Source organism: Anguilla anguilla, chromosome 14 (assembly GCF_013347855.1).
Source record: "Anguilla anguilla isolate fAngAng1 chromosome 14, fAngAng1.pri, whole genome shotgun sequence".
Lineage (NCBI taxonomy): Eukaryota > Metazoa > Chordata > Actinopteri > Anguilliformes > Anguillidae > Anguilla > Anguilla anguilla.
The window spans coordinates 32425739-32449848 of NC_049214.1; the positions used below are offsets into that span (position 1 = coordinate 32425739).

Sequence of the window (24110 nt, forward strand, 5' to 3'; positions counted from 1 at the left end):
GCGTGTGTACGTGTATGCGTGTGTGTTAGGCGTGTGTATGTGTCTGAGGAGTGTGTGTGTGTGTGTGTGTGTGTGTGTATATGTGTATGTGAGTGTGTGTGTGTGTGAGGCATGTGTCTGAGGAGCGTGTGTGTGAGGCCTGTGTATGTGTCTGAGGAGCGTGTGTGTGTGTGTGTGTGAGGCGTGTGTATGTGTCTGAGGAGCGTGTGTGTGTGTGTGTTTGTGTGTGTGTGAGGCGTGTGTATGTGTCTGAGGAGTGTGTGTGTGAGGCGTGTGTATGTGTCTGAGGAGTGTGTGTGTGTGTGTGTGTGTGTGTGTGTGAGGCGTGTGTATGTGTCTGAGGAGCGTGTGTGTGTGTGTGTGAGGCGTGTGTATGTGTCTGAGGAGTGTGTGTGTGTGTGTTTGTGTGTGTGAGGCGTGTGTATGTGTCTGAGGAGTGTGTGTGTGTGTGTTTGTGTGTGTGAGGTGTGTGTATGTGTCTGAGGAGTGTGTGTGTGTGTGTGTGTTTGTGCGTGTGAGGCGTGTGTATGTGTCTGAGGAGTGTGTGTGTGAGGCCTGTGTATGTGTCTGAGGAGTGTGTGTGTGTGCAGACTCTCTCTCCTCCTCTATCCCAGCTGTCTGAGAGTGGCTGCTCCCTTGCTGGTCTCTGACTCATCAGCGCTGTGTAAAATAAGCGCTGCTCTCGCCGCCGTGCCTGTTTCCCTCCACACGCCGCGCGGCTCAGGCGCTAAAAATAGCGCTTTCCCTTTCCCCTCCAACGCGGCTGTCAAAAATCCCCCACAATCCTCCTGTGACTGGAGAGCGTCGTGTCACTCGCGTAACCACCCTGTTCGGAAATCGCAGCCGCGTTTTCCGATCCTTCCAGAACCAGCGGCGTGATGTCACTGCGCGCAGCTGATCTGTCCAATGACACGCTTCCAGCTGGTCCGTGGGCCACGCCCCCCTCGCTGTGATGCGGGGACGGAAATTCACGGATCTCATTTCTCAGCCTGCCTCTCGGGGTCATCCATCATCCTGCTCCCATTACCCATCAGCCACCTGGGCGCGGCCGCTGCAAATCTGCAATAGGCACAAACCCCCCACCCAAAAAAAAACAGGAAGCGGGTGGGCAAGTAGCGTCCCTGGTGATTTCCGTTGGACCTCTTTGGGCCATCAGGGACAGAGGGGGCGGGACAGGGCGGGGCAGGATGGGGAGGGGCACAGTCTGTTTGACAGGATTCTTCCCCTCACTGGCTGAAGGTGGAGCAGATGACGTCATTATCGCTTCCTTTTCCAAAAGTAGATTTTCTGTGGGGCGCTGGTGCTCTCGTCCGTGCCTGGTCGTGACCCCGTCGCTTTTGTAAAACAAGCGAAGGTTTGCACACGCATGAAACATTGATGACTGTTAGGTGGGCTGCTGCTCAAAATAGCCCCCCCCATCCCGGACACCAAACACCGGGGCAGTGCGTGTGGTTTTACTGAAGGGCCTGAGCTGGTCCTGTGGTAGTGGAGCTGCTCACGCACATGCCTGTGTGCTGTGTGTGTGATCGTGTGCTCGTGTGTGCTGTGTGTGTGACTGTGTGCTTGTGTGTGCTGTGTGTGACTGTGTGCTTGTGTGTGCTGTGTGTGCTCTATGTGCTTGTGTGGCTGTGTGCTGCGTGTGCTCACTTTGGGCTCTGGGGTGTGGACTGGCGTTCCCGTGGCGCAGTGGGTAGGGGGTGTGTGATTAATGAATGCAATCAGGAAATGGCCTGTTGTTCCTAATAGATGCTTAATCTTTGTAGCGAATTGGCCCGGGGGGACGGAGTGGAGGGGGGGGGGGCGGTATGTTTGGGCTCCTGGGCATCGCAGGTCCTGCATAGGGGAACTGGTCTGGGCTCTAACGGCATCCGTGTTCATCTTCTCTACCCTGCCTTGTGCCGCACCCCGCTCTTTCTACAGCACCTCACTTCATACAGCACGCCCACCTCTTTCTATAGCGCCCCCCTTTCCTTTCTTAGGATCTTATCTGTCTGAGGGTTTGGCTGTGCGTGTGTGAAATGGACACACTAGGTCCCCTGCCTTTGGATAGCTTGGGGCCATGGTGCTGCCCCCACCAGACCGCTGAGAGATCAGTCAGCGGGCTGTGCCATTCTGGGGAGAGATCAGTCAGCGGGCTGTGCCATTCTGGGGAGAGATCAGTCAGCGGGCTGTGCCATTCTGGGGAGAGATCAGTCAGTGGGCTGTGCCATTCTGGGGAGAGATCAGTCAGTGGGCTGTGCCATTCTGGGGAGAGATCAGTCAGCGGGCTGTGCCATTCTGGGGAGAGATCAGTCAGTGGGCTGTGCCATTCTGGGGAGAGATCAGTCAGCGGGCTGTGCCATTCTGGGGAGAGATCAGTCAGTGGGCTGTGCCATTCTGGGGAGAGATCAGTCAGCGGGCTGTGCCGTTCTGGGGAGAGATCAGTCAGCGGGCTGTGCCATTCTGGGGAGAGATCAGTCAGTGGGCTGTGCCATTCTGGGGAGAGATCAGTCAGCGGGCTGTGCCATTCTGGGGAGAGATCAGTCAGCGGGCTGTGCCATTCTGGGGAGAGATCAGTCAGCGGGCTGTGCCATTCTGGGGAGAGATCAGTCAGTGGGCTGTGCCATTCTGGGGAGAGATCAGTCAGCGGGCTGTGCCATTCTGGGGAGAGATCAGTCAGCGGGCTGTGCCATTCTGGGGAGAGATCAGTCAGCGGGCTGTGCCATGACTGGCTGGCAGCAGTATTGGCCCTGGAGAGCAACCCCGCCCTTGTTGATGTGGACGATTTGTTTACTGAGCATTAACTTTGGGTGTTTTGGGTGGATGGGCTGGTTGAGCAGAATAACCTTCCTGAGGCAGGGCTGTGCTTCTCAAAGTGGAGTTCCTGTCTGGTTCGAGATAAATTTCACTGAGAATTATTTTTAAAAAGACATGATACAAAACTATACAGCGACTAATAAGAGTAAGTGCTAAGAAATTTTGTTCATTCTGTGTTTTGTTAAAGTAGGTTGAAATTAAAATATTTATGCAACTTATGTTTCCTTAGTTTAGATAAATACCACCCTGTCTTAGACTGGATATGTTCTCAGTAGGCTATAATTGTAATAGACTAATGCAAAGATTAGATTCAGGGTTGAAAGCAAGATGCAGATACTAACGTAAAGCACTATTTCTCCGAAAATGACCGTAGAGACCATGCACTTTCACAGATTTTGACAGATTCTGACAGATTTTTACCTTCTCTAAAAATAATGAACATAAATTTTAGTAATGTGGGAATCATCCCAACTAATAGTTTACAATATGCTATTCAGTGAAATTATAGCACAGGCAGTCATTAAAACTAACAGTTTGGCATCGTCGTAGACATGTGCATCAAGTACCTCTAAATGAAATAATGATTCTACACAATCAGTACTGGACCAGGTACTGGTTCCTTTTGCAAATGGGGTGCTGCTGCATCTGTGACCACACACATAACAGGGAATGTCATCACCATAGCTGTCCCCTGACACACACACACACACACACGCACGCACGCACACACACACACGCGTCCACACACAGACGCACGCACGCATGCACACACACAGACGCACACACAGGCACACACGCACACAGAGACACACATGCGCACACACACACACACGCACGTGCACACACACAGAAGCACGCACGCACGCGTGCACACACACAGACGCACACACATGTGCACACACAAGCATCCACACTCAAACACCATCACAGACTGCAGCCCATATGCTATTCTGTGTCAGAGGGTCAGCAGGTCAGCAGACGCAAAGCAGACTATGAACTTTGACCTTTGAGTGACCTAGGATGGAGAGGTTTCTCTCCCTCTCCCTCTCTCTCTCTCACCTGCCCAGTCTCTCCCTCTCTCTTCCTCTCTCTCTCTCTCCCTCTCACCTGCCCTGTCTCTCCCTCTCTCTCTCTCTCTCCCTCTCTCTCACCTGCCCTCTCTCCCTCTCTCTCTCTCTCTCCCTCTCTCTCACCTGCCCTCTCTCCCTCTCTCCCTCTCTCTCTCTCTTTCTCTCTCTCCCTCTCTCTCACCTGCCCTCTCTCCCTCTCTCTCTCTCTCTCTCGGGAATGGTTGCCGGTACCAGCCGTTGCTCTCTCCCCATTCCCTGTCTCTACCCTGGAAGGTGGGAGAGTTTTGGGAATTTGGGATTTTTCCTCATCCTTTCCCCATCCCCTCCCTCTCCACCTCAGCTCATGTGCGCTGATGGTTCTGCTGCAAAATGGCTGCCGTGCATCACCCACATGGCGGCTTCTTGCTGGCGGTGAGTCACCCACTCGCTCATTACAGAATAAAGGGCTTCGAGATGCACAAAGGGGTCTCACTATTATTATTATCATTATTATTTTTACCAATAGGAGTAGTGGTAGTGGTGGTAGTTGTAGTTCTAGTAGTTGTAGTACCATTAGTATTAGTACTACTAGTAGTAGTGGTAGTTGTAGATTTACAGAGACCTGGTGAATGAACACTATCTGATGCTGTGAACCTTTATTTGATTTGTGTCACAGTGTCTGTTTCTCCACTGCACTCCAGCAGATTCTGTGTTCCTGCAGCAGGTGCTGTACAGCGTATATACACAGGGCACCACACATACACAGGGCACTGCACAGGGCACTGCACATACACAGAGCACTGCACAGGGCATTGCACATACACAGGGCACCGTACATACACAGGGCACTGCACAGGGCATTGCACATACACAGGGCATATTACACCACACTGCTGTTGACATTTCACACGGGACTGTTCTGCAAATGATGCTTTTCTTCAAGCGATTGGAGGGGTGGATTTTTGACATTTTTTAAATGTGGCCTTGGTGACCGCCCTGCAGATGGAAATAATCACTGTGAGAGCCTTTGAGACCGCGTTTGGGCGGCACCTGAATTTGTTTAACTCGGAGCTGATGTCACTGGCCAGAACCAGCGGAGTTGTGGATTAGAGGCAATTACATGCCAATCAGAGGGCCTCTGTGGGCAGCCTGTCAGTGGAGCATTCGCTCGCTGGCTCGCTCACATACGACGGGTCTAGGACATGTCTAGGTGTCCGATGACAGCTCGCAACGGGGATCTCCGCGGAGGAGGGCCACAGTGTCTGCTGGTTTTGGAAGTGTGTCCTTGATTCAAGACATTGATTGGCTGAAGAGTTTCCTCAATTCAAGTCATTGATTGGTTGAAGAGTCCATCTACGCATGGTTTCCAGGGTCTGAACTGGTGTGGTGTAAAGAGAAAAATTGTTTGGAATGTCAATGGTAGTCATGTGATAAGTAATTACAGAGGTCAGGGGTCATAGGATAAGTGCCCTCAAGGTACTTCTGACAATCAACATCGCAAATGTGCAGATGTTTACCTGTGAGAAAGATTTTTTTGTCTTGCTAAATCTTGAAAATTTCAAGCATTTTTTTAGACCCCCAGATTTAATAGAATTTGTGTGTAATGAAGGCTGGACTATTCTCTCTGAGTATATTAAGCACATAAAAAACCCTTCACCTGTTGTGTGCATTCTGAAAAACTTATGCTTTATTTCTGTTGTTTTGCTCTAAGCTATAAAAAAAAAAACCCTGTTGTTGTTGGGTGTGCCTTTTGCCTGATAGTGTAAGGACAGCCTTGTGTTCCATTGCTGTCAGGCGGTGTGTGAGGTAGAGGAAGGACAGCCGCTATGAATCCAGATAACCGTTTCATTGGCTGGTGTATAAAACGGAAAGCTCAGGACTTTAAATTAGCTGAAGTAAAAACTTCAGTTCCTCACTCAGCCCAAACATAGCCCTCAGTAACGAGAACCTGCAGAGGTTTTGGCGTTGTGTTTGCGCGTGGAAAGAAGGGGTCAGCCTGCGTTTGCTTATCAGAAAGAGAAGTGCACTTAGACGTTGTGTTCGGTCTCAGCAGCCGAGGTCTGTTTGATTCTGCTCTCTCCGTGTCCTACGCCTGACTTCCCTTCTGTTTTTGGTGTGAGAAAAGCAAACATTGACTGGTACGCTCTGCAAAGTGAGTATTTCCACCAAAATTTTCACAAACTGGTTTTAATATAAGAAAAAATATTAGGTATAATTAGGTATAGGCCTATAGCATAAGTAAAAGAAGTTACATTGTAACTTTGTTCGATGTTAACTTTCTTTTGAATAAAAAACAGTTGATCACAAAAAAATAAACAATGATGTGTAACTGCTTTGATGTCAGGCATTGATTCCAGCAGTGTTTTCTTTTGATATTTTAAGCGTACTGTAGTTAGTCACCTGGATCGAGGAAATGGTTCCTAGTTTTTTTGGCAAACTACTACGGTGATGATAGCTCTTTCATGCTTGAGATTTTATTTCTTCCCTTGTTATGCATAAACTGCACTATAAATCTAAATAATCCGTTTGATTTTGTTTGGTCGCTGCGGACATAAATGGAGGAACAGGTGTGCTTTTGGAGACAAGACGGGCAAATTCTCTCTGATGGCTCGCGGGATTGTAATTTTCTTTTTTTTGAAGCATGATTTGTGAAAACCATTTCGCACCCGGCCGGACGGAAGCGTGTTTTACTATGCTGATTGCGCAGCCATGCATATTTTTGCACATCCGCATAGTGAAAGCGAGGGTTGGTGTCCTTCAGAAAACCGCTAGACCATCAGCTATTTTTTGATTTTAGGCTTATTTTCGCAGATGGCTTTTTTTGCCAATTCAGTGTTTCTAGTAAGACTGTCTCTCGCTCTGTCTGGCTGCTTGTCTCGAGTCAGAGGAAAGCTAGTGTTTGTCCTTCTGTCTGTCTGTCTGTCATTTGGTTCCAGTCTGGCTGCTTGTCTAGAGTCAGAGAAAGCTAATGTCTCTGTCCTTCTGTCTGTCTGGTACTTGGTTCCAGTCTGGCTGCTTGTCTAGAGTCAGAGGAAACCTAGTGTGTCCATCCTTCTGTCTCTCTGCGACACGGTTCCAGCCGTACAGTACAGTTAGCACTGATTTAGTGACTAGGGAAAAGCGTGTTTTTTTACAGGGAGGTGATTAAAGTGTGTACTTTACAGGGAGGTGATTAAAGTGTGTACTTTACAGGGAGGTGATTAAAGTGTTCTTTACAGGGAGGTGATTAAAGTGTGTGCTTTACAGGGAGGTGATTAAAGTGTTCTTTACAGGGAGGTGATTAAAGTGTGTACTTTACAGGGAGGTGATTAAAGTGTTCTTTACAGGGAGGTGATTAAAGTGTGTACTTTACAGGGAGGTGATTAAAGTGTGCTTTACAGGGAGGTGATTAAAGTGTGTACTTTACAGGGAGGTGATTAAAGTGTGTACTTTACAGGGAGGTGATTAAAGTGTGCTTTACAGGGAGGTGATTAAAGTGTTCTTTACAGGGAGGTGATTAAAGTGTGTACTTTACAGGGAGGTGATTAAAGTGTACTTTACAGGGAGGTGATTAAAGTGTGTACTTTACAGGGAGGTGATTAAAGTGTTCTTTACAGGGAGGTGATTAAAGTGTGTGCTTTACAGGGAGGTGATTAAAGTGTGTGCTTTACAGGGAGGTGATTAAAGTGTTCTTTACAGGGAGGTGATTAAAGTGTGTGCTTTACAGGGAGGTGATTAAAGTGTTCTTTACAGGGAGGTGATTAAAGTGTGTGCTTTACAGGGAGGTGATTAAAGTGTTCTTTACAGGGAGGTGATTAAAGTGTGTGCTTTACAGGGAGGTGATTAAAGTGTTCTTTACAGGGAGGTGATTAAAGTTAATGTTTCACCTCCTGTTATCACCACCTCTGTGTTTTAACAAGTCTGAGGTCACTTCCCTTTAAGCTGTGGGAGATGTGTGCGGTAAGACTGCATCTGCAACCGGCCAGCCCTGCCCCCTCTCACTGCAGTCAGGCCTATTGCTCAATTCTGCTTTCTGCTTTCTCCACAACACAACCCCCATCAGATCTGGGCGTCCTGGGCCAGCAAGTCTCCAGCAGACCCACAGCTTCACTTTTACCACCAGCCCATATGTCAGATCAGCGCATGTGCGTTTGCTACCTTTCAGCAGATGTTGCTGTATCACCATCGATGTTGCTGCAGAATCATAGACGTTGCTACCTTTCAGCAGATGTTGCTGCATCACCATAGATGCTGCTATCTTACTGTAGATGTTGCTGCATCACCGTAGATTTTGCTACTGTAACGTAGATGTTACTGCATCACCATAGATGTTGCTAATTTATCGTAAATGTTGCTGCATCACCACAAATGTTTCTGCATCCCCATAGATGTTGCTAACTTACTGTAGATGTTTCTGCATCCCCATAGGTGTTGCTGTTGTCATTCCAGGCTTTTTTACTTTGTACTTATGTTTTTTCACAGGGCACTGAAATGAGATTTTCAGTAGGGTTAAGCAGTTACACTTGCATAGGTATATGTCTGATGATCTGAGCTCAAGTTCCTTGGGCGTGTGTGTGTGTTTTTGTGTGTGTGCGTTTGTGTGTGATTGTGTTTGTTTGTGTGTGTGTGTGTGTGCGCGCACGCATTTGTGTGTAATTGTGTGCGTGTGTGCAAGTAATTGTGTGTGTGTGTGTATTTGTGTATGTGTTTGTTATTATGTGTGTATGTGTGCATGTATCAGTGCGTGTGTCTGTGTGTGGCGGGTGTATGTGTGTGTGCGTGTGTGTGTGCGGGTGTGCGTGTGTGTGTGCGGGTGTATGTATGTGTGCATGTATCAGTGCGTGTGTCTGTGTGTGTGCGCGGGTGTGTGTGTGTGTGTGACTGATTTATTACTGTAATTTAAAAATGAAAGTACGGAGTCGCTGCCATCAGCCCGGCGCTCTATAAATAGCCGCCTGCGCGTCACTGCTCGGCCCCCCCTCCCCCTGCCCCCCCCCCTCCCCCCGCTCACGCGCCCCGTTTGTTTGTCTTCTCTGGGATCAGCTGATGGATTCAGAGGCAGTGTGAAAGAGACGCCGCTATTCGCAGCTGCTGAATTAAGCTCAGGCGTCATTTCCAGGGTTATTGAGAGGAACTGAAATGGCTGATATCCATTGGTCTGTATCGTCCACGTTCGGCCGTTAGGAGAAGCCTGTTTAACAGGAGGAGTCGTTCTTTTATTTGGAGTGATGGTGTCTTATTTTTGTAATGGCGAAACATACCGTGGTCTACTCACTCACTCACTAACTCATTCACTCATTCAGTGATCCATTCACTCACTCACTCACTCACTCACTCACTCACTGATGTACTCAGTGACTCACTCACTCACTGATTTACTCACTCATTCAGTGATCCATTCACTCACTCACTCACTCACTCACTGATGTACTCAGTGACTCACTCACTCACTGATTTACTCAGTGATTCACTGTCTCACTCACTCATTCAGTGACCCACTCGCTCATTCAGTCACTCGCTCACTGATTTACTCACTGATTCACTCACTCACTCACTCACTCAGGGTGGGTAACTGGATCCTCTCGCTTATCCCCCTTTTGCATTGGCCCGTTCGAGCCGAGCCGGTCCTGTGCTGGACCCCCATTGGAGCTTTTTTCCACTTGTTCAGATGCAATCCAAGCTGGCGAGACCTGATCCACAAACAGCCTGGGTTCATTTTGGGCCCTGGCAGGATTATAATGGAGCCCTGAGCTCCAGCAGGTACCTCAGCAGTGGTCACTTCAGAGCTTTGCCATGACGATGTGGCAGTAAACTGTGGATCGGATTAATGCAGGCTCCACTGTCAACGGAAAAAAACACATAAAACCACACTGTTCAGCTAATGGTACCGGGACAAAGAGAAGACATTGAAAAACATAGTCTCTGCTCAATTATTAAAATCTGGCTTTTAAAAAAAAACCATAATATTAATCCTTGAACGATAATTCATGTTGCCAGGTTAGGCTATATTTTTACGTGTGTTAAAATACTCATTGGCAGTATTGCCTAACAGTGAGCCTGGTATAATGGCGTCGTGGTAACACCCATGGCATAATGCCTTAGTTGCACAATCTGCGGTTTATTTTGTCTGGTAATCTTTCAGCACCTACGTCCATCAGTGCTGCATGTTTGTGTGGCCGAATGTATTTTTATATTCAGCCTATTCCTCATGTGTTTTTTGTTTTATTCTGATGGTCGGAAAGTGGCGGGGCAGGGGCGGGCGGGTGGTTTGGTGCATAGAGAAGAGACTACAGCCGAGAGAGCGCCATGGCGGGGGTGGTGGGGGGGGAAGGGGGGATCGCATATGAGCCCCGCCTGTGTGTGTGTGTTTTGGGGGGGGGGGGGGGGGTGGGGATACAGTCTGTTGCGTTGGTGTTATCTGCTAATGGATGCCATCTCATGCAAATACGCTGGCGGCTGGTACGCAAAGGGAGACTCAGACCGCGCCCTCCGTCCCTCATTAACCGCCCCTTAGCCATTATCAGCAAAACGACCTGTCAGCCGCAGCCGTGGTGATGTGATGGAAACGGGAGGAAGTGGAGCTCCGCACCAGAATTCAAATCGACCCGAGGATTTGCATTTGAGCGTGCGGGGGGGGGGGTGTGGCGGGGGGAGGGTTTGGTGCGCACAGTACCGGGTCCTCTCTCAGTCTCTCAGTCCTAACAGCCCGCTGTTCCCTTGCAGGTCCTGGGAACGCCGTGGAATACCTGCTCTCCGGCGGATTCTGGCAACGCTGTGGAATACGTGGGCGCTGGCACTATGATGTAAGTAAGCCCCCCCCCTCCCTCACCTGCCGAAATCCACCGGCACTCCACCTGTTGCTCCTGACAGAACTGCAGTGAAATAACATGGGGGGGGGGGGTAACAAACTGACAGGGAGAGCCTCACAGCGTTCGCGTGCTCTCTTACAGCCGGGGCCCCTGAAAGTGTGGGGACACACTGTGGGGATGTTTTATGGGTCTGTTTATTTGCGTGTCGGCGGCTCTGTCTGCGCAGGCCTGTGAGCCGGCAGAAGGCCTGTGTGGAATTTCTCACGGTGCAGCGGGAAGTGGGGAGGGAGGCGGGGTTAGAGGGCCGAACCGCTCAGCAGGCGCACACGTCAAACAGTGCGCACCACTTCCTGTTTCCCTTTGCATCTGCTAAATGGGGAAATAGAAGTAAATAAGTGGGTGACAGGAATTATGGGAAAGGAGGGGTGGGTGTGGGGAGGAGCAGAGTGGGGGTGATGTAAAACCATCCTGCATCTGACTCTGGATCAGTGCCCCAGGAACCATACAGCTGAGGGACGGAGGGGAGGTAGGACCGGTTTTAAAAGCGCACAGATGGGGCTCTGGGCCCCACGGAGCCATACAGACAGTGGCGGTAATGGAAAGTGAGGCACCTGTGACCTTTGACCTTGCTCCTTGGCGTGGGGGGGGTGGGGGCAGTTTGGGTGTTTAACTGCTATCTATAGGTGGGGGAGGGGGTATCACAAACAGCCAGAGGTGCTGAAAATCAATCCGGTTGCCAGGTCTGTTTAGCGCTCCGCGGCGACGCTGTCACGGGACCCTGCTGATGACCCGATAAGGACCTGGCGGCTGGCCGCCAACGACCCGCTGACAGCTCTTTCAGTTTGACGCTACGCATCGACACGGTCTGGGCCCAGCGAGAGAGAGAGGGAGAGGGAGAGAGGGGGAGAGAGAGAGAGAGAGAGAGGGATAGAGAGAGAGAGAGAGAGAGGGGGAGAGAGAGAGAGAGAGAGAGAGAGGGGCCGAAAGAGAGAGAGAAAGAGAAAGAGGCACAGAAAGAGTCGGAGAGGGAGAGGTGTCCTGGCTGAGTCTGAATACAGTCCCCCCCTCTCCCTCTCCGTATTCTACAGTGTCTCTGTGGGGCATTCAGCTTCTTCAGGATTTTAACCCCCCCTCCCCCAAGCCCTCATACCTCTTTGGGAGGGTTATGAAGCAGCGTTCAGTAGGAGAGCCTGAATGGGATTGAATGCCCTCTTACCAAACGCCCTCTTACCAAATGTCCTCTTACCGAATATCCTGTTGTCAAGCGCTTGTGTGTTCTCTTCTCCTTGCCTGTGGGTAGCAGGTCTGGTTTGGTGTCTGCTGGGTTAGAGAGAGTCCAGTGTCAGAATGCAGTGTCAGAATGCAGTGAGAGTGCAGTGTCAGAATACAGTGCCAGAATGCAGTGGGAGTGCAGTTCCAGAATGCAGTGTCAGAATGCAGTGAGTGTGTTGCGGATCAAACAGACCTCCACACAGAGAGAAATGGCTGCTGCTTTCTTTTGTCACAGTAAGTGGAGCTGTTTAGAGCCACACAAAACACCTGGGATCTGAAACTCAGTTCACACACCCAAAATGCTAACCCTACCCCTGACCCTAAATGATTATTCATTTCCTGTTTTTCTACCACTTCTTCATGCTCTTATTCATATCCCACTTACATGTGTCTTCTCTTGTATTCTCTTGTAAGAATGAATGATGTTACATTATTGTGGAAAATGCAGTTCAACATTGTTACAGGTTAAGCTAACCAACAGCTAAGAAACATCAGTTCAGGGGCCACTGTAAATTGTGTTGTGACAAATTTTTGTAAAATGCAGTATGCAAATAAATTTGCTTTGAATTGATTTCATTTGCCGCCTCTGGGGTTAAAAGAAAAGGCAACCCTTTTGCCCAGTTTTAGAATCGAGGGGGGAACATTCCTCCCTGAGAACGTTGAGACCTGGCGGGACACCAAACTGCGTACTGCTGCAGCCCAGTGGTGTTTAACAGCCTCTTATCACGCTGCAGTTCACAAGTCCGGCTCCCACAGACACGAGTCAGAGGAAGACTCTTCATCTGTTGCTCAACAAGCAGACTTGTCTGATCGGCCAGTGGGGGGCGCTGGTGTGCGTGCACTGCTGCAGTGCGCCACTCATCAGCCCTGCTCGTCTACGCGTACGCCCTCTTGCTGAGGTGTGAGCTGAGGACTGTGGTTAGCGCTTTGTGTGGTTAGCACTTTCTAGGTTTGCAACTGTGGTGTTTTCATTCCTTTTCAAGCGCATGTGATGGACGACTTTGGGGAAAAATCACAGAATAAATGAGAGAAAGAGAGAGAGAAGAATAGAGAGCTGAGAGAGGGAGAGGAGGAGGAGAATAAGGGAGCATTCTCTCTGATTACGTAGTGGGCCGGCCCCTGTTCTAAGCGCGTCACGCTGCCAATGGCCCAATCGAAGCGCAGCCTCTTGCATCTCCATGGCAACTGCACTGCACAGCTCCAGGGGAGGTGGAGACAAAGAGAAGAAGAAGAAAGAAAGAAAGCAAAAAAAAATGTGGCTGAAAAAAGAGGAACAATAATTTCTTATGTCCCTCTCTCCCTCTCTCAACCTCTCTCCCGCTCTCTCTTTCCCTCCCTCCCTCTCTCCCTCTTCCACTCTCTCTCCCTCCCTCTCTCGTTCTCACTCTCTCTGCCTCTCTCCCTCTCTCCCCTCTCTCCCACTCTCCCTCCCTCTCTCCCCCTTTCTGTTCCTCGTGTGTGCACCTTAACCTTGCCCCCCCATGACCATACAGCAGTGCACAACCACAGCAGGGAATCACATACAGGAGTGCAGTTACCGGGCGCCAGCCTCCTTGACATTTACTGGGTGTTGTGGGTTGAGATTGGGAATGGGGGTGGGGGTGGGGGGGGGGGCACAGTGGGCTAATGGAGCTTTGCTGAGGTCCACTCACTGAAGGAACATCCGCCCCCCTGTTTTCCACCTTGTTTGATTGATTGACAGCGCTGGGAGATGCGGTGGCGATCTGGTTTGTTTGTGCTGAGGCAGGTTTGAAAATTGCAATGTGATGAAATGCAGCTGACGTTGCTACGAGTTGGGCTGGGGTGGCGGTATTGTGGCATTGACCGAACGGTGACACGTGGTCCATTTCACTTGATAGATCATAAGGGACTACGCTGTCTGTGTGTGTGTGTGTGTGTGTGTGTGAGAGAGAGAGAAAGAGAGAGAGAGAGAGAGAGGTAGCCACAGTTAGCCAGTAGCATGATGCTATGAGCAGAGCTCAGTCTTTTTTCTGCAGCGTTCCTGCAGCGTTCCCCCTTTCCCAGTCCTTCTGAGTCCTGTTTCTGATCACGTTCCCCGGGCCGGTTCGACCCCAGGGATCCCTGCATGTGGCGGGCCGTACGGAGCAGGGGAGGGGCGGGACAGGGATTTGGGACGTTGTCCGTTTTGGCTTTCGCAGGGTCCTTAACCCCGATGTGCAGCCAGCAGCACAGCTGTGTAAACAGTGACACATATCGGCACTTCCTCCTGCTCATGCGCTGTGGCTTTCTGCTTCCTGGTGTTATATAGCATATATTGTATACATCTATTATGTTATATATTGCATCCATTTTGTATTATATATTTTGTATATTATAGCTTACATACATTTTGTTGCATATATGTTATATGTTATTTTGTGTTCTATATTATATATATTTTATGTATTGGTATTATATATTGTATGTAATTTATATATTTTTTATATATTTCGTTTATATTTTGCGTTATATATTGGTGCACTGTGTACCACAGAAGAAGAATCTTTAACAGGAAACTGAAGTCATTGGGAGAGGGAGAACAGTTAGTGGCCTGGTGTGCTGAATTTGTAGTGTCCAGGTAGGTGTTGTGTGTAGTCTATGACCTTTCTTTTTGATTGAAATTAAATGTAAAACTAGACCATTCCTGCAGAAATTGTGAAGTGTGGTTGCCACCAATGCAAAGTCGACTTTGTGCTGAACAGAGTGAACAGTGTCTGTAGTATGAGCAGAGACAGAGTATTGTGTATGTGCTATAACATCATGTCAACGAGTTGATTTGCGACACATATATACAGACCAAAATTAACTCTTCATCAAAACTTGATATCTCTGTGTTTTACTCATGGTATGCAGTTTCTAGGGTGTTCTAGGTGGTTGCTAGGGTGTTGCCAGGTGGTTGCTATGGAGTTCTAGGCGGTTGCTAAGGTGTTCGAGGTGGTTGCTAGGGTGTTGTTAGGTGGTTTCTAGGGTATTCTAGGTGGTTATTAGGGTGTTGCTAGGTGATTGCTAGGGAGTTGGGTTGCTAGGGTGTTAATAGGTGGTTGCTATGGTGTTCTATGAGGTTGCTATGTATTCTAGGTGGTTGCTACAGCTAGGGTTAGAGTTAGGGTTACAGCTAGGGTTTAGGTTAAAGCTAGGGTTAGGGTTACAACTAGGGTTAGGGTTACAGCTGGAGTTAGGGTTAGGGTTACAGCTAGGGTTAGGGTTACAGCTGGAGTTAGGGTTAGGGTTACAGCTAGGGTTAGGGTTAGGGTGTGAGTTCCAGCTCAGGTTTGGGTTAGGGTTAGAGTTACAGCTAGAGTTAGGGTTATGGTTACTGCAAGGGTTAGGGTTAGGTTTCAAGCTATGCTTAGGGTTAGGGTTAGGGTTACAGCTAGGGTGAGAGTTAGGGTTCTTCACCAATGAACAAGGGACTCTCTACCATGTCCGATGAGGCATCCCACAACGCTCTATAACAAGCAGTTCAACAGCTATGAATTAATAAACATTGGCAATTTTAATGAATGGCGGAATGTTCACCCTCATGATGTCGCAATGCTCTGTCTTCAGTTGCTAGAGGGCATTGTGATGTCACGAGGGTCAACATTCAACCATTTATTCTCTATGGGGCAAAATTGCCCACAAAAAGTTGAATTTTTCAGAAACTGTGCACCAAAACTTTCCACAAAGTAATAGCACACCATTCCCAATGAAGCCGCTCGATTTGACATATTGCATGTGTATGTGGCGAAAGGCAACCACACTAATAAGGTGACCTCAATGGGTCACTCATACCTCACCTTAAAAAATGAAGTGAGAGGCAAGGATGTGGCTGGTCCGCCCCTCTGTTCCCACACAAAGTAGGCTTGCGCTTGCATTCTTAGCACTCCATTGCGTGTGTAGCGTGATGACACACCTGACATTCGCTGACTGCGGTACACAAAACCGGCTTGAGCGCATTTCTGAAAAGCGCGCTTTGCTGTCTTAATTTGCTTCCACGTTGAAACTGACAAAGGACCAATCCCTTTCTCATATGGGTGCCACCCCTTTCTCACAGTGGCCCTGCCCATTTCTCATATGGGCAGCACCTCTTTCTCGTACAAGGCTTGCCCCTTTCTTATATGGGCCCCACCCCTTCCTCACAGTGGCCCAGGCCCTTTTCCCATACAGGCCAGTGTTTACACAAAACATAACCCTCCTGCTGGCTGGTGTAATCCAAACAAAGTGCATGGCTTATGCCATGGCTGAATCCTCTCTGGCTAAAGCTACAGATGCCTCGTAATAACATTGTCTTTTTTTTCTTTTTTTACCAATGAGGAAGGGCGGCGCGTCCCCCCTACCCCCAGGTGAATTCATGTAAACACACCTGGTTCACTTTGTAAAAGAGAGCTGCTCCTTGTTTCCCACATTCTGTGACAGGCTTATGTTCCTGTAGGCAGCTGTATAATACATTCTACACAGCCAGGCTTCAATTTTCTTTTTTTTTTTGAACAGCATTTTTGAACAGAACTTTTTGAACAGGATTTATTGAATTAAATTCATATTAGAGACAAACTTTAAAGCACAACAAAACAATTTAAAGAAGTTATATTACCGGACAGAAATAATCAGAAGAAAAACAGTGAAAGAAAAGAAAGAAAGAAAAACATAGGACAAAATGCAAAACTGGAAAATAAATAAACAGAATAAACTACAGCAAATTATTAAGTAGTTAATGGCACTAGACAGTCTATGGTGCTGCTATGAGCATTGTTAACTTTAGCAGTGGGCCGCTTAAATTGCAATGTGTCAATATTAACTGTTGTCCAGGTTTTACGTAGTGGATGATTTGTCTAAAACCAGCTTTGAATTATTGTTTTCTCAGCGGCCTTTGAGGCTGCCGATAATGTTCTTCTTTCCTGATGAGTTAAAGCTGCATTGGGATTAAAACCAAACTATAACAGTTAGACAGAATGGTGAAGATTTAGATTTAGAGAGAAATATCTTCAACAGTTCAGCCTCAAACGTCCATAGATGTTTAGCTGTATCACAGACGTGAAACATACCAGAGATATTTCCTACAGCTGAGGCACTACACTTATCACACATATCACTGCGGTCTGGAATATGTTCTATGATCAAATTTGAAATGAATACCTTGGTGTGCAAGATTATTGGAAGATGAAAATATGTTTATTACAGTTTATTACACTCCAATCCCATTCAGACACTTACCTCTGAAAGTCACACTTCCATTTATTCATTATAGTAAGAGGCTTGCTATTGTGAGGGGACAGTGTGTTATACAGTAAGCTTTGGGCACTTGCCTATTTAATCTGGTTTGGATGAGCATATGAGCCAATGGATGAGAGTGAAGTTGAGAGGCACAAGGAACTCCGTTTTGTTTTTAATGCTGTACATAACTGAAGATATAGGAACCAAGAAGAGCCAGGAAGAGAGTGTGTGTCCTTCAGAGCTTAACCATTAAGGTCATAGATATCCCTGAGGGTATTTACACCCTGATTGGACCATGATGGAAAAACAAAAGGCTTGTTCCCTGTTAATAAGAGATTGTTAGGTTGCAGAGAGGAGACAGATGATGAAGATTGTATGCAATTGACAAATATTTGTTGATATGACGGCATACATCTACACTGTTTCGGATAATAGACCCCACCTAGGACAGAGTAGTTTTTTCTTTAGTGTATTAGTGAAAATGAAATCTTGAATTCTTGTTTGGTATGCAAGATTGTTGGGCATGCTAGAGCATTTTCTGAAGTTCTCCTAGATACATCAGTTTTGATTAAGCCAAATCTTAAGTGATATTACTTGCCCCATAGTAGAACTGAAAATTATGTACGGCAAGACCACCATTGTTTTTAGGACGTTGTTGTGCTGCCGTACTGATTCTGAGGGGTTTGCCCTTCCATAGAAAACTCCTGCAAGCCAAATAAAGTTCTTTATTGAAGAAGAGAGAGGACGGAGAGAGTGGCGTATCATTGAGAATAAGAAGTTCATAAGTGGTAAAACGATCACGTTGATCCTTCCAAAAAGACTAGCGTGAAGAGAAGACCGTTTTGCTAAATCATTTCTAATTTAGAGTAAGGATGAATTTAAATGTATTTTTATAATAAAGGGTGAGATTAGGTCAGATTTGATAGGTGAATCCATTAGGATCAAAGGAGAGTGGGGATGTAAGGCCTCTATTCTGACCATAAAGCTTGTCTCTTCATCAATGCAGATGTTATTTTTACCTCAGAATTTAGTCTGACCAACAGGGTCAATGGCAGGTTAGATTCAGTCTCTGTGTGTGTGAGAGTTAGCACTTCTGTTTCCTGTGTGCGAGTGTTAGCGCTTCTGTTTCCTGTGTGAGCGTTAGCACTTCTGTTTCCTGTGTGCGAGTGTTAGCGCTTCTGTTTCCTGTGTGAGCGTTAGCACTTCTGTTTCCTGTGTGCGAGTGTTAGCGCTTCTGTTTCCTGTGTGCGAGTGTTAGTGCTGCTGTTTCCTGTGTGCGAGTGTTAGTGCTGCTGTTTCCTGTGTGTGAGTGTTAGCGCTTCTGTTTCCTGTGTGCGAGTGTTAGTGCTGCTGTTTCCTGTGTGCGAGTGTTAGCGCTTCTGTTTCCTGTGTGCGAGTGTTAGTGCTGCTGTTTCCTGTGTGCGAGTGTTAGTGCTGCTGTTTCCTGTGTGTGAGTGTTAGCGCTTCTGTTTCCTGTGTGCGAGTGTTAGTGCTGCTGTTTCCTGTGTGCGAGTGTTAGTGCTGCTGTTTCCTGTGTGCCACGCTCTAGATGCTCAACTTCATGTTCTTAACATCAGAAGTTCTGTCTCACCCCCCCCCCCCCCCCCCCCCCCCCCCCCACCTCCTTGGAGAAGAAAAAACTATTTTGATGTATCGTTCTTTGATGTATCTTTTGAAAATCCATCAAGGGGCATGCCCAAGTACAGTGGCAGAACCGTCACTCCTGCATTTAAGAGGCAGAAAGGCTGGATGGAACTCAGGAGCTGGGTATCTAGTGAGCCTGTAGAATCTGTGGTGTCCAGTACCTTTGGCTCCTCCCTCAGAACAGAAAGGAATCTGATTGGTTGGCATGTTGGCATGCTGGGAGACCTAGCTTGCTGTTGTGCTGGTCCTCAGTGAAGATGCAGGTACCCAGGTGGGTACTGAGAGGACCAGAGCTGGGATGGGACGTGTCGCATTACCCTCCGGGGGGGCACGCCCCAAAACCGCAAACCTGACCACAGGCTTATCTCCAGATGAGGATGGACTGCATTTAAAATATATGTTAATGAAATTTTGTATTTGCATGTACAGTATCTGTTTCATACGCAATGCTGGTTGCTCACCTTTGAAATGCTTTATACCACCTGCACAGCAGCCCACACCTCCACCATTTTGTTTCAGGTCAGATTTGTAGAGCATTTCCCCTCTCCTGAGCCATGGACTGGGCCGGCGGCCATGATGGAATTCCGCATCAGGTTTCACGCTGTTGCATTCGGTTCTGCTGTCAGGACCGCAGACTGGAAGAGAAGCCAGAGCTGAGGTTGTGGAAAACAGTCAGAAGCAGTATTTTTTAAAATCATGTTCTGAAGGGGCGGGGGGAGGGCTTAATGAGGGCCTGCTGCCTACGCCCTGCATGCGTAATGCTATCAGCCGCCTCCCCTGGGAGCTCAGCTTGCGTCTCGCGCTGAAAGCAGGGCGGAGGAGAGCCGCCATGACTGTTCTCCTGTTACACGCGTTAATAACGTGCATTTTCATTGGCTCTCGCCGCCCTAAACCCAAAACTTGGTCACGTTACACGGTAGTAACGGTCCTTTCCTCACACACGGGCACTCGGGACCGTTGATGCCGTTGACTGGAAGGAGAGGGCTGTTGGTGCGATGGCTGGGCTGGCAGGAAGAGGAAGTGTAATCTAGACCGCGCGTGTAGCGTTACTGGACGGGACATCGGAGAAGTCCTCTGCTCTGTCGCGGCTCGTTTTCGGAGGAGAGCTACAGTGACCCCGTGCCCTGTTTTGACCTCGTTGACAAACGTCCTTAGCCACCTCTGACCCCAACTGAGAAGAGTCCTGTTTGGGATCATGTGTCTGGGTGACACTCATTTACCCAGGCCTACGTCTCTTTTATAGAGGAAGACACTAATGCATGTGTACACACACACACACACACGCACACACACACACACACACACACACGCACACATGCACACACACACACACACACACACACACACGCACACATGCACACACACACCACATGCATTAATGTCTGGTTCAAATGTGAGGGAGGGTATTGTTGCTGCAGTTGTGTATTACATGTGTCTGCCAATCGAACTTTCTGGAAAACGAAGTCAAATATCAAATCCACTGCTTTGAAGCTGGTTAACTGTCCGGCAGCTTATTAATCCAATCAGTGGAAAGTGAGACGTGATTGAAGAAAATGGGAAAGCTCTGCGTTTTCCAGCAAAGGCCACTGCTATCTCAAGCATAAGCTTTCTATGTTCTTTCTATGTCTTAGATTGGGCATATTGATGCATATTTATGTGCTCAACGGTGTCTTTGTTTTAATTTGATTTAAAAGCGTGTCTGTTTAGAGGTAGAGTGCATAGTACAATAACAAATGGCTAATAATGTGAAATCCTATTATCTGGCTAACATGGTACTAAACGGCTAGCTGGAAAAACATTCATACGTCACTGCAGAACAGTGCCTCTGTTTGCTGAGGGAGATGGGAGCTGGTTCATTCTGGGAGCTCATGTGCTGAGGTTGCCAGTGGGCGCGTCCTGCGGGGGAATGGTGTGGCTCGTACGCGTTCGTGCTCCCTTTGGCTCTGGGACGGGTACAGGGATGGGAGCACATATCTGTCCCACTGCAGCCCTGCATCAGTCCTACCTCATCTATACTCTCTTTGTGTTTTTTTTTTTTTTGGGGAGAGTTACTGTATGCTGCATGCTGCAGTAATATGAGCTGCTTATGGTGGAAATGGAGGCGATTGCACAACCCTCTGGTCAGGACGTCCGCTGACCAACAATCCAGCACCCCCACCCCCCCATTCCAAATTTGCCATGAGGAGTTGTCAGACCTACCACCACACACACACCATACAGCTCCACCAGCCTGTCACGTGCATGCGTACACACATGCACACGCGTACACACACACAACTCTCCTCGCCGCTTAAGAAACAGTTGTGTAATGTCCTACAGGATAATCCGTCTTACGCTAAGCATACCCCCCCCCCCCCCCCCCACACACGTCCCCCCCTCCCCCCAATCATGTGATGCTGTTTATGACCTGGGACGCGGTGCGGCAGGGGCGCCGGCATTGTGAGTGGCGGCCATCGGCGGTGGCGAGTCTCCCCTCCCCGGTGCGTGTACAAAACCCCGAAGCCCGACCGCCAAACCGCGAACGTGCGCTCAGCAGAGCCGCCAACCGCGCGGAGCATCATGGGTCTGTCCTCCGGAATGTTCCGCCGTCTGGGATTAGGAGACCGGCAGTGAGGGCATCAACTCGGTGACCCTTCTCACTCAAATTCCTGAAGAGACAGATCCTGCGCTTCAGTCTTTGAGAACAGTCTGTAAAACTTTGCGGAGAAGGAGGGGTTCATTTCACTGGACTTGCCAGGTGGGGGGAGATCAGGCTGTTCTTCTACGAGAGGTACTGTGGTTGTGGTTCTGGAGAAGGTTGCATGTGTACTGTGATTGTGGTTTGAGGTGTGGTTTTTTGGTAGTTTCCAAAGCTGTTGGGTGTTGTTACGGTGTGTCTGTTTCATTCATTGTGCTGTGGGACCTCGATGTAGCAGCCCAGCGGGGGCGTTATGTTTGCAGGACGGGTCCAGCGGGCAGACTGGAGGTTAGCGCGGAAGTGAGCGGCTATAGGATGCAGTGCAGGATCTCACAGCTCAGCATTCCTGTAGCGTTGTTGTAGCGTTGCTGTACCGTTGCTGTACCGTTGTCGTAAGGCGGTGGCGGCTGACGCTGTCTGCGGTGACAGGGAAGGGTAGACGCGTTTCGGACACTGATCGAATCCTGTTTGTCTCCCCTGGCAGGTTTGGTCGATGAGATCACCAACAGCGGCTTGAGGCGCCTGGGCTCGAACCCTCCCGCTGGATTTCTTCTGAAGCCGGCCGACTGCGCCCCCCCAGCCCCCCTCACCCCCCACCCCCCACCCCCTCAGCTCAACATGCTGATCAAGGAGTACCGCATCCCCATGCCCATGAGCGTGGAGGAGTACCGCATCGCCCAGCTCTACATGATACAGGTGAGAAGCATTAGCACGTTAGCGCATCGCCCTGCACTACATTATATAGGTGAGTAACATTAGCATGTTACCGCATCGCCCAGCTCTACATGATACAGGTGAGAAGCATTAGCACGTTAGCGCATTGCCCAGTTCTATATTATACAGCTGGGTAACATTAGCTCGTTAGCGTATCGACAAGCTCTACATGATACAGGTGAGAAGCATTAGCACGTTAGCGCATCGCCCTGCACTACATTATACAGGTGAGTAACATTAGCATGTTAGCGTATCGACAAACTCTACATGATACAGGTGAGAAGCATTAGCACGTTAGCGCATTGCCCAGTTCTATATTATACAGCTGGGTAACATTAGCTCGTTAGCGTATCGACAAGCTCTACATGATACAGGTGAGAAGCATTAGCATGTTAGCACATCGCCCAGCTGTACATGATACAGGTGAGTAACATTAGCACGTTAGCATATCGCCCAGCTGTATATGATACAGACGAGTAACATTAGCACGTTAGCGCATCGTCCAGCTGCACATGATACAGGTGAGTATCATTAGCACGTTAGCATATCATCCAGCGCCATATAATACAGGACAGTAATATTAGCACATTAGCGCATTGCCCAGCTCTACATGATATTCCACACACATACAGAGACAGAGACAAAGATTCATACACACAGACACTCCCCCCCACACACACGCACACACACACACGCAAGCAAATATATAAGTACGCATGCACACATATATGTACATACACACACACACACACAGATGGAGTGTGTACACAAACACACACTACATCTGTAAACCGAGTTTTGGAAGTGGGAGTGGAACCATCTGTCTCTTTGGAGGCGTGATGGCCGTCCCTTGGCTTACCTGGGCCCCTCATAAGGGTACCTGGGCGAGATGAGCATTTGAAGCTGCTGCAGGTTACTGACCAATTCAGAAGGAAACACCTGTTTCCATTTTGGTTGGTAATACGTTTCGTTGAAAGTTCTCAGGAATAATTTAAATGTTTTACCGGCATAAAAAAATCAAACGGGTGTAACCCAGGACTGGCACAGACAGACAGACAGACAGACAGGACACACGGCAGTGTGTACGTTAGCAGATCAGTGTGTTTTGCAGAAAGAGTTTGTGGTAGACAGGGAGCAAGCTCCCCCCTGTAAACGGTATGTAAAGACCTGGTTTATGACAGATTACTTTGAACTGTGTTGCCACATAATAAAGCTCATTTCTAAGGGACAGCGTGATTAAAAAAACCAGGAGTAATCCTGGAGATTACTGCCGATTAAGCTCCTGGCAAATGTTTACTGCAGAACAAAACCGCCCAGTGTTGCAGACTTGGTCGTGTTTACTGTTTCTCCTCCAGATGCCGGCGTGTGTGTGTGTGTGTCTGTGCCTTAGTGTACAGTGTGTGTGTGTATGTGTGTGTGTGTGTGTGTGTCTATGACTGTGTGTGTGTGTGTGTGTGTCTATGACTGTGTGTGTGTGTGCCTTCAAGCTTGTGTGTGTGTCTATGCCTTAGTGTACAGTGTGTGTGTCTGTATATGTGTGTGTCTATGACTGTGTGTGTGTGTGTGTCTATGACTGTGTGTGTGTGTGCCTTCAAGCTTGTGTGTGTGTCTATGACTGTGTGTGTGTGTGTGTGTGTGCCTTCAAGCTTGTGTGTGTGTCTGTGCCTTAGTGTACAGTGTGTGTGTCTGTATGTGTGTGTGTCTATGACTGTGTGTGTGTGTGCCTTCAAGCTTGTGTGTGTGTCTATGCTTTAGTGTACAGTGAGTGTGTGTATGTGTGTCTGACTGTGTGCGTGTTTGCCTTCAAGCTTGTGTGTGTGTGTGTCTATGCCTTAGTGTACAGTGAGTGTGTGTGTGTTTGTTTGCGTCTCTGTCTGTCTGTGTGTGTGTGTGTGTGTGTGTGTGTGACTTCAAGCTTGTGTGTGTGTGTCTATGCCTTAGTGAGTACAGTGCCTTAGTGTACAGTGAGTGTGTGTG

The 24110-nt window shown here is 48.4% G+C and overlaps 1 protein-coding gene across 5 annotated transcripts in view; it reads left to right on the forward strand.

Moving 5' to 3' along the window:
- Positions 1-21909: 21909 nt before the first annotated feature.
- Positions 21910-24110, forward strand: part of LOC118213076 (membrane-associated phosphatidylinositol transfer protein 2-like) — a 45493-nt gene continuing 43292 nt past the window's right edge. For 3 of the 5 annotated variants that reach the window (XM_035391728.1, XM_035391727.1, XM_035391729.1), the window contains exon 1: positions 22010-22115. In XM_035391728.1, coding sequence (XP_035247619.1) covers positions 22038-22115 — 78 coding nt within the window. In that variant the 5' untranslated portion in view covers positions 22010-22037. Of the gene's footprint in view, positions 22116-22189; positions 22214-24110 lie in introns of those variants that run through there. The other 2 variants (XM_035391730.1, XM_035391726.1) reach the window with 2 other exon arrangements.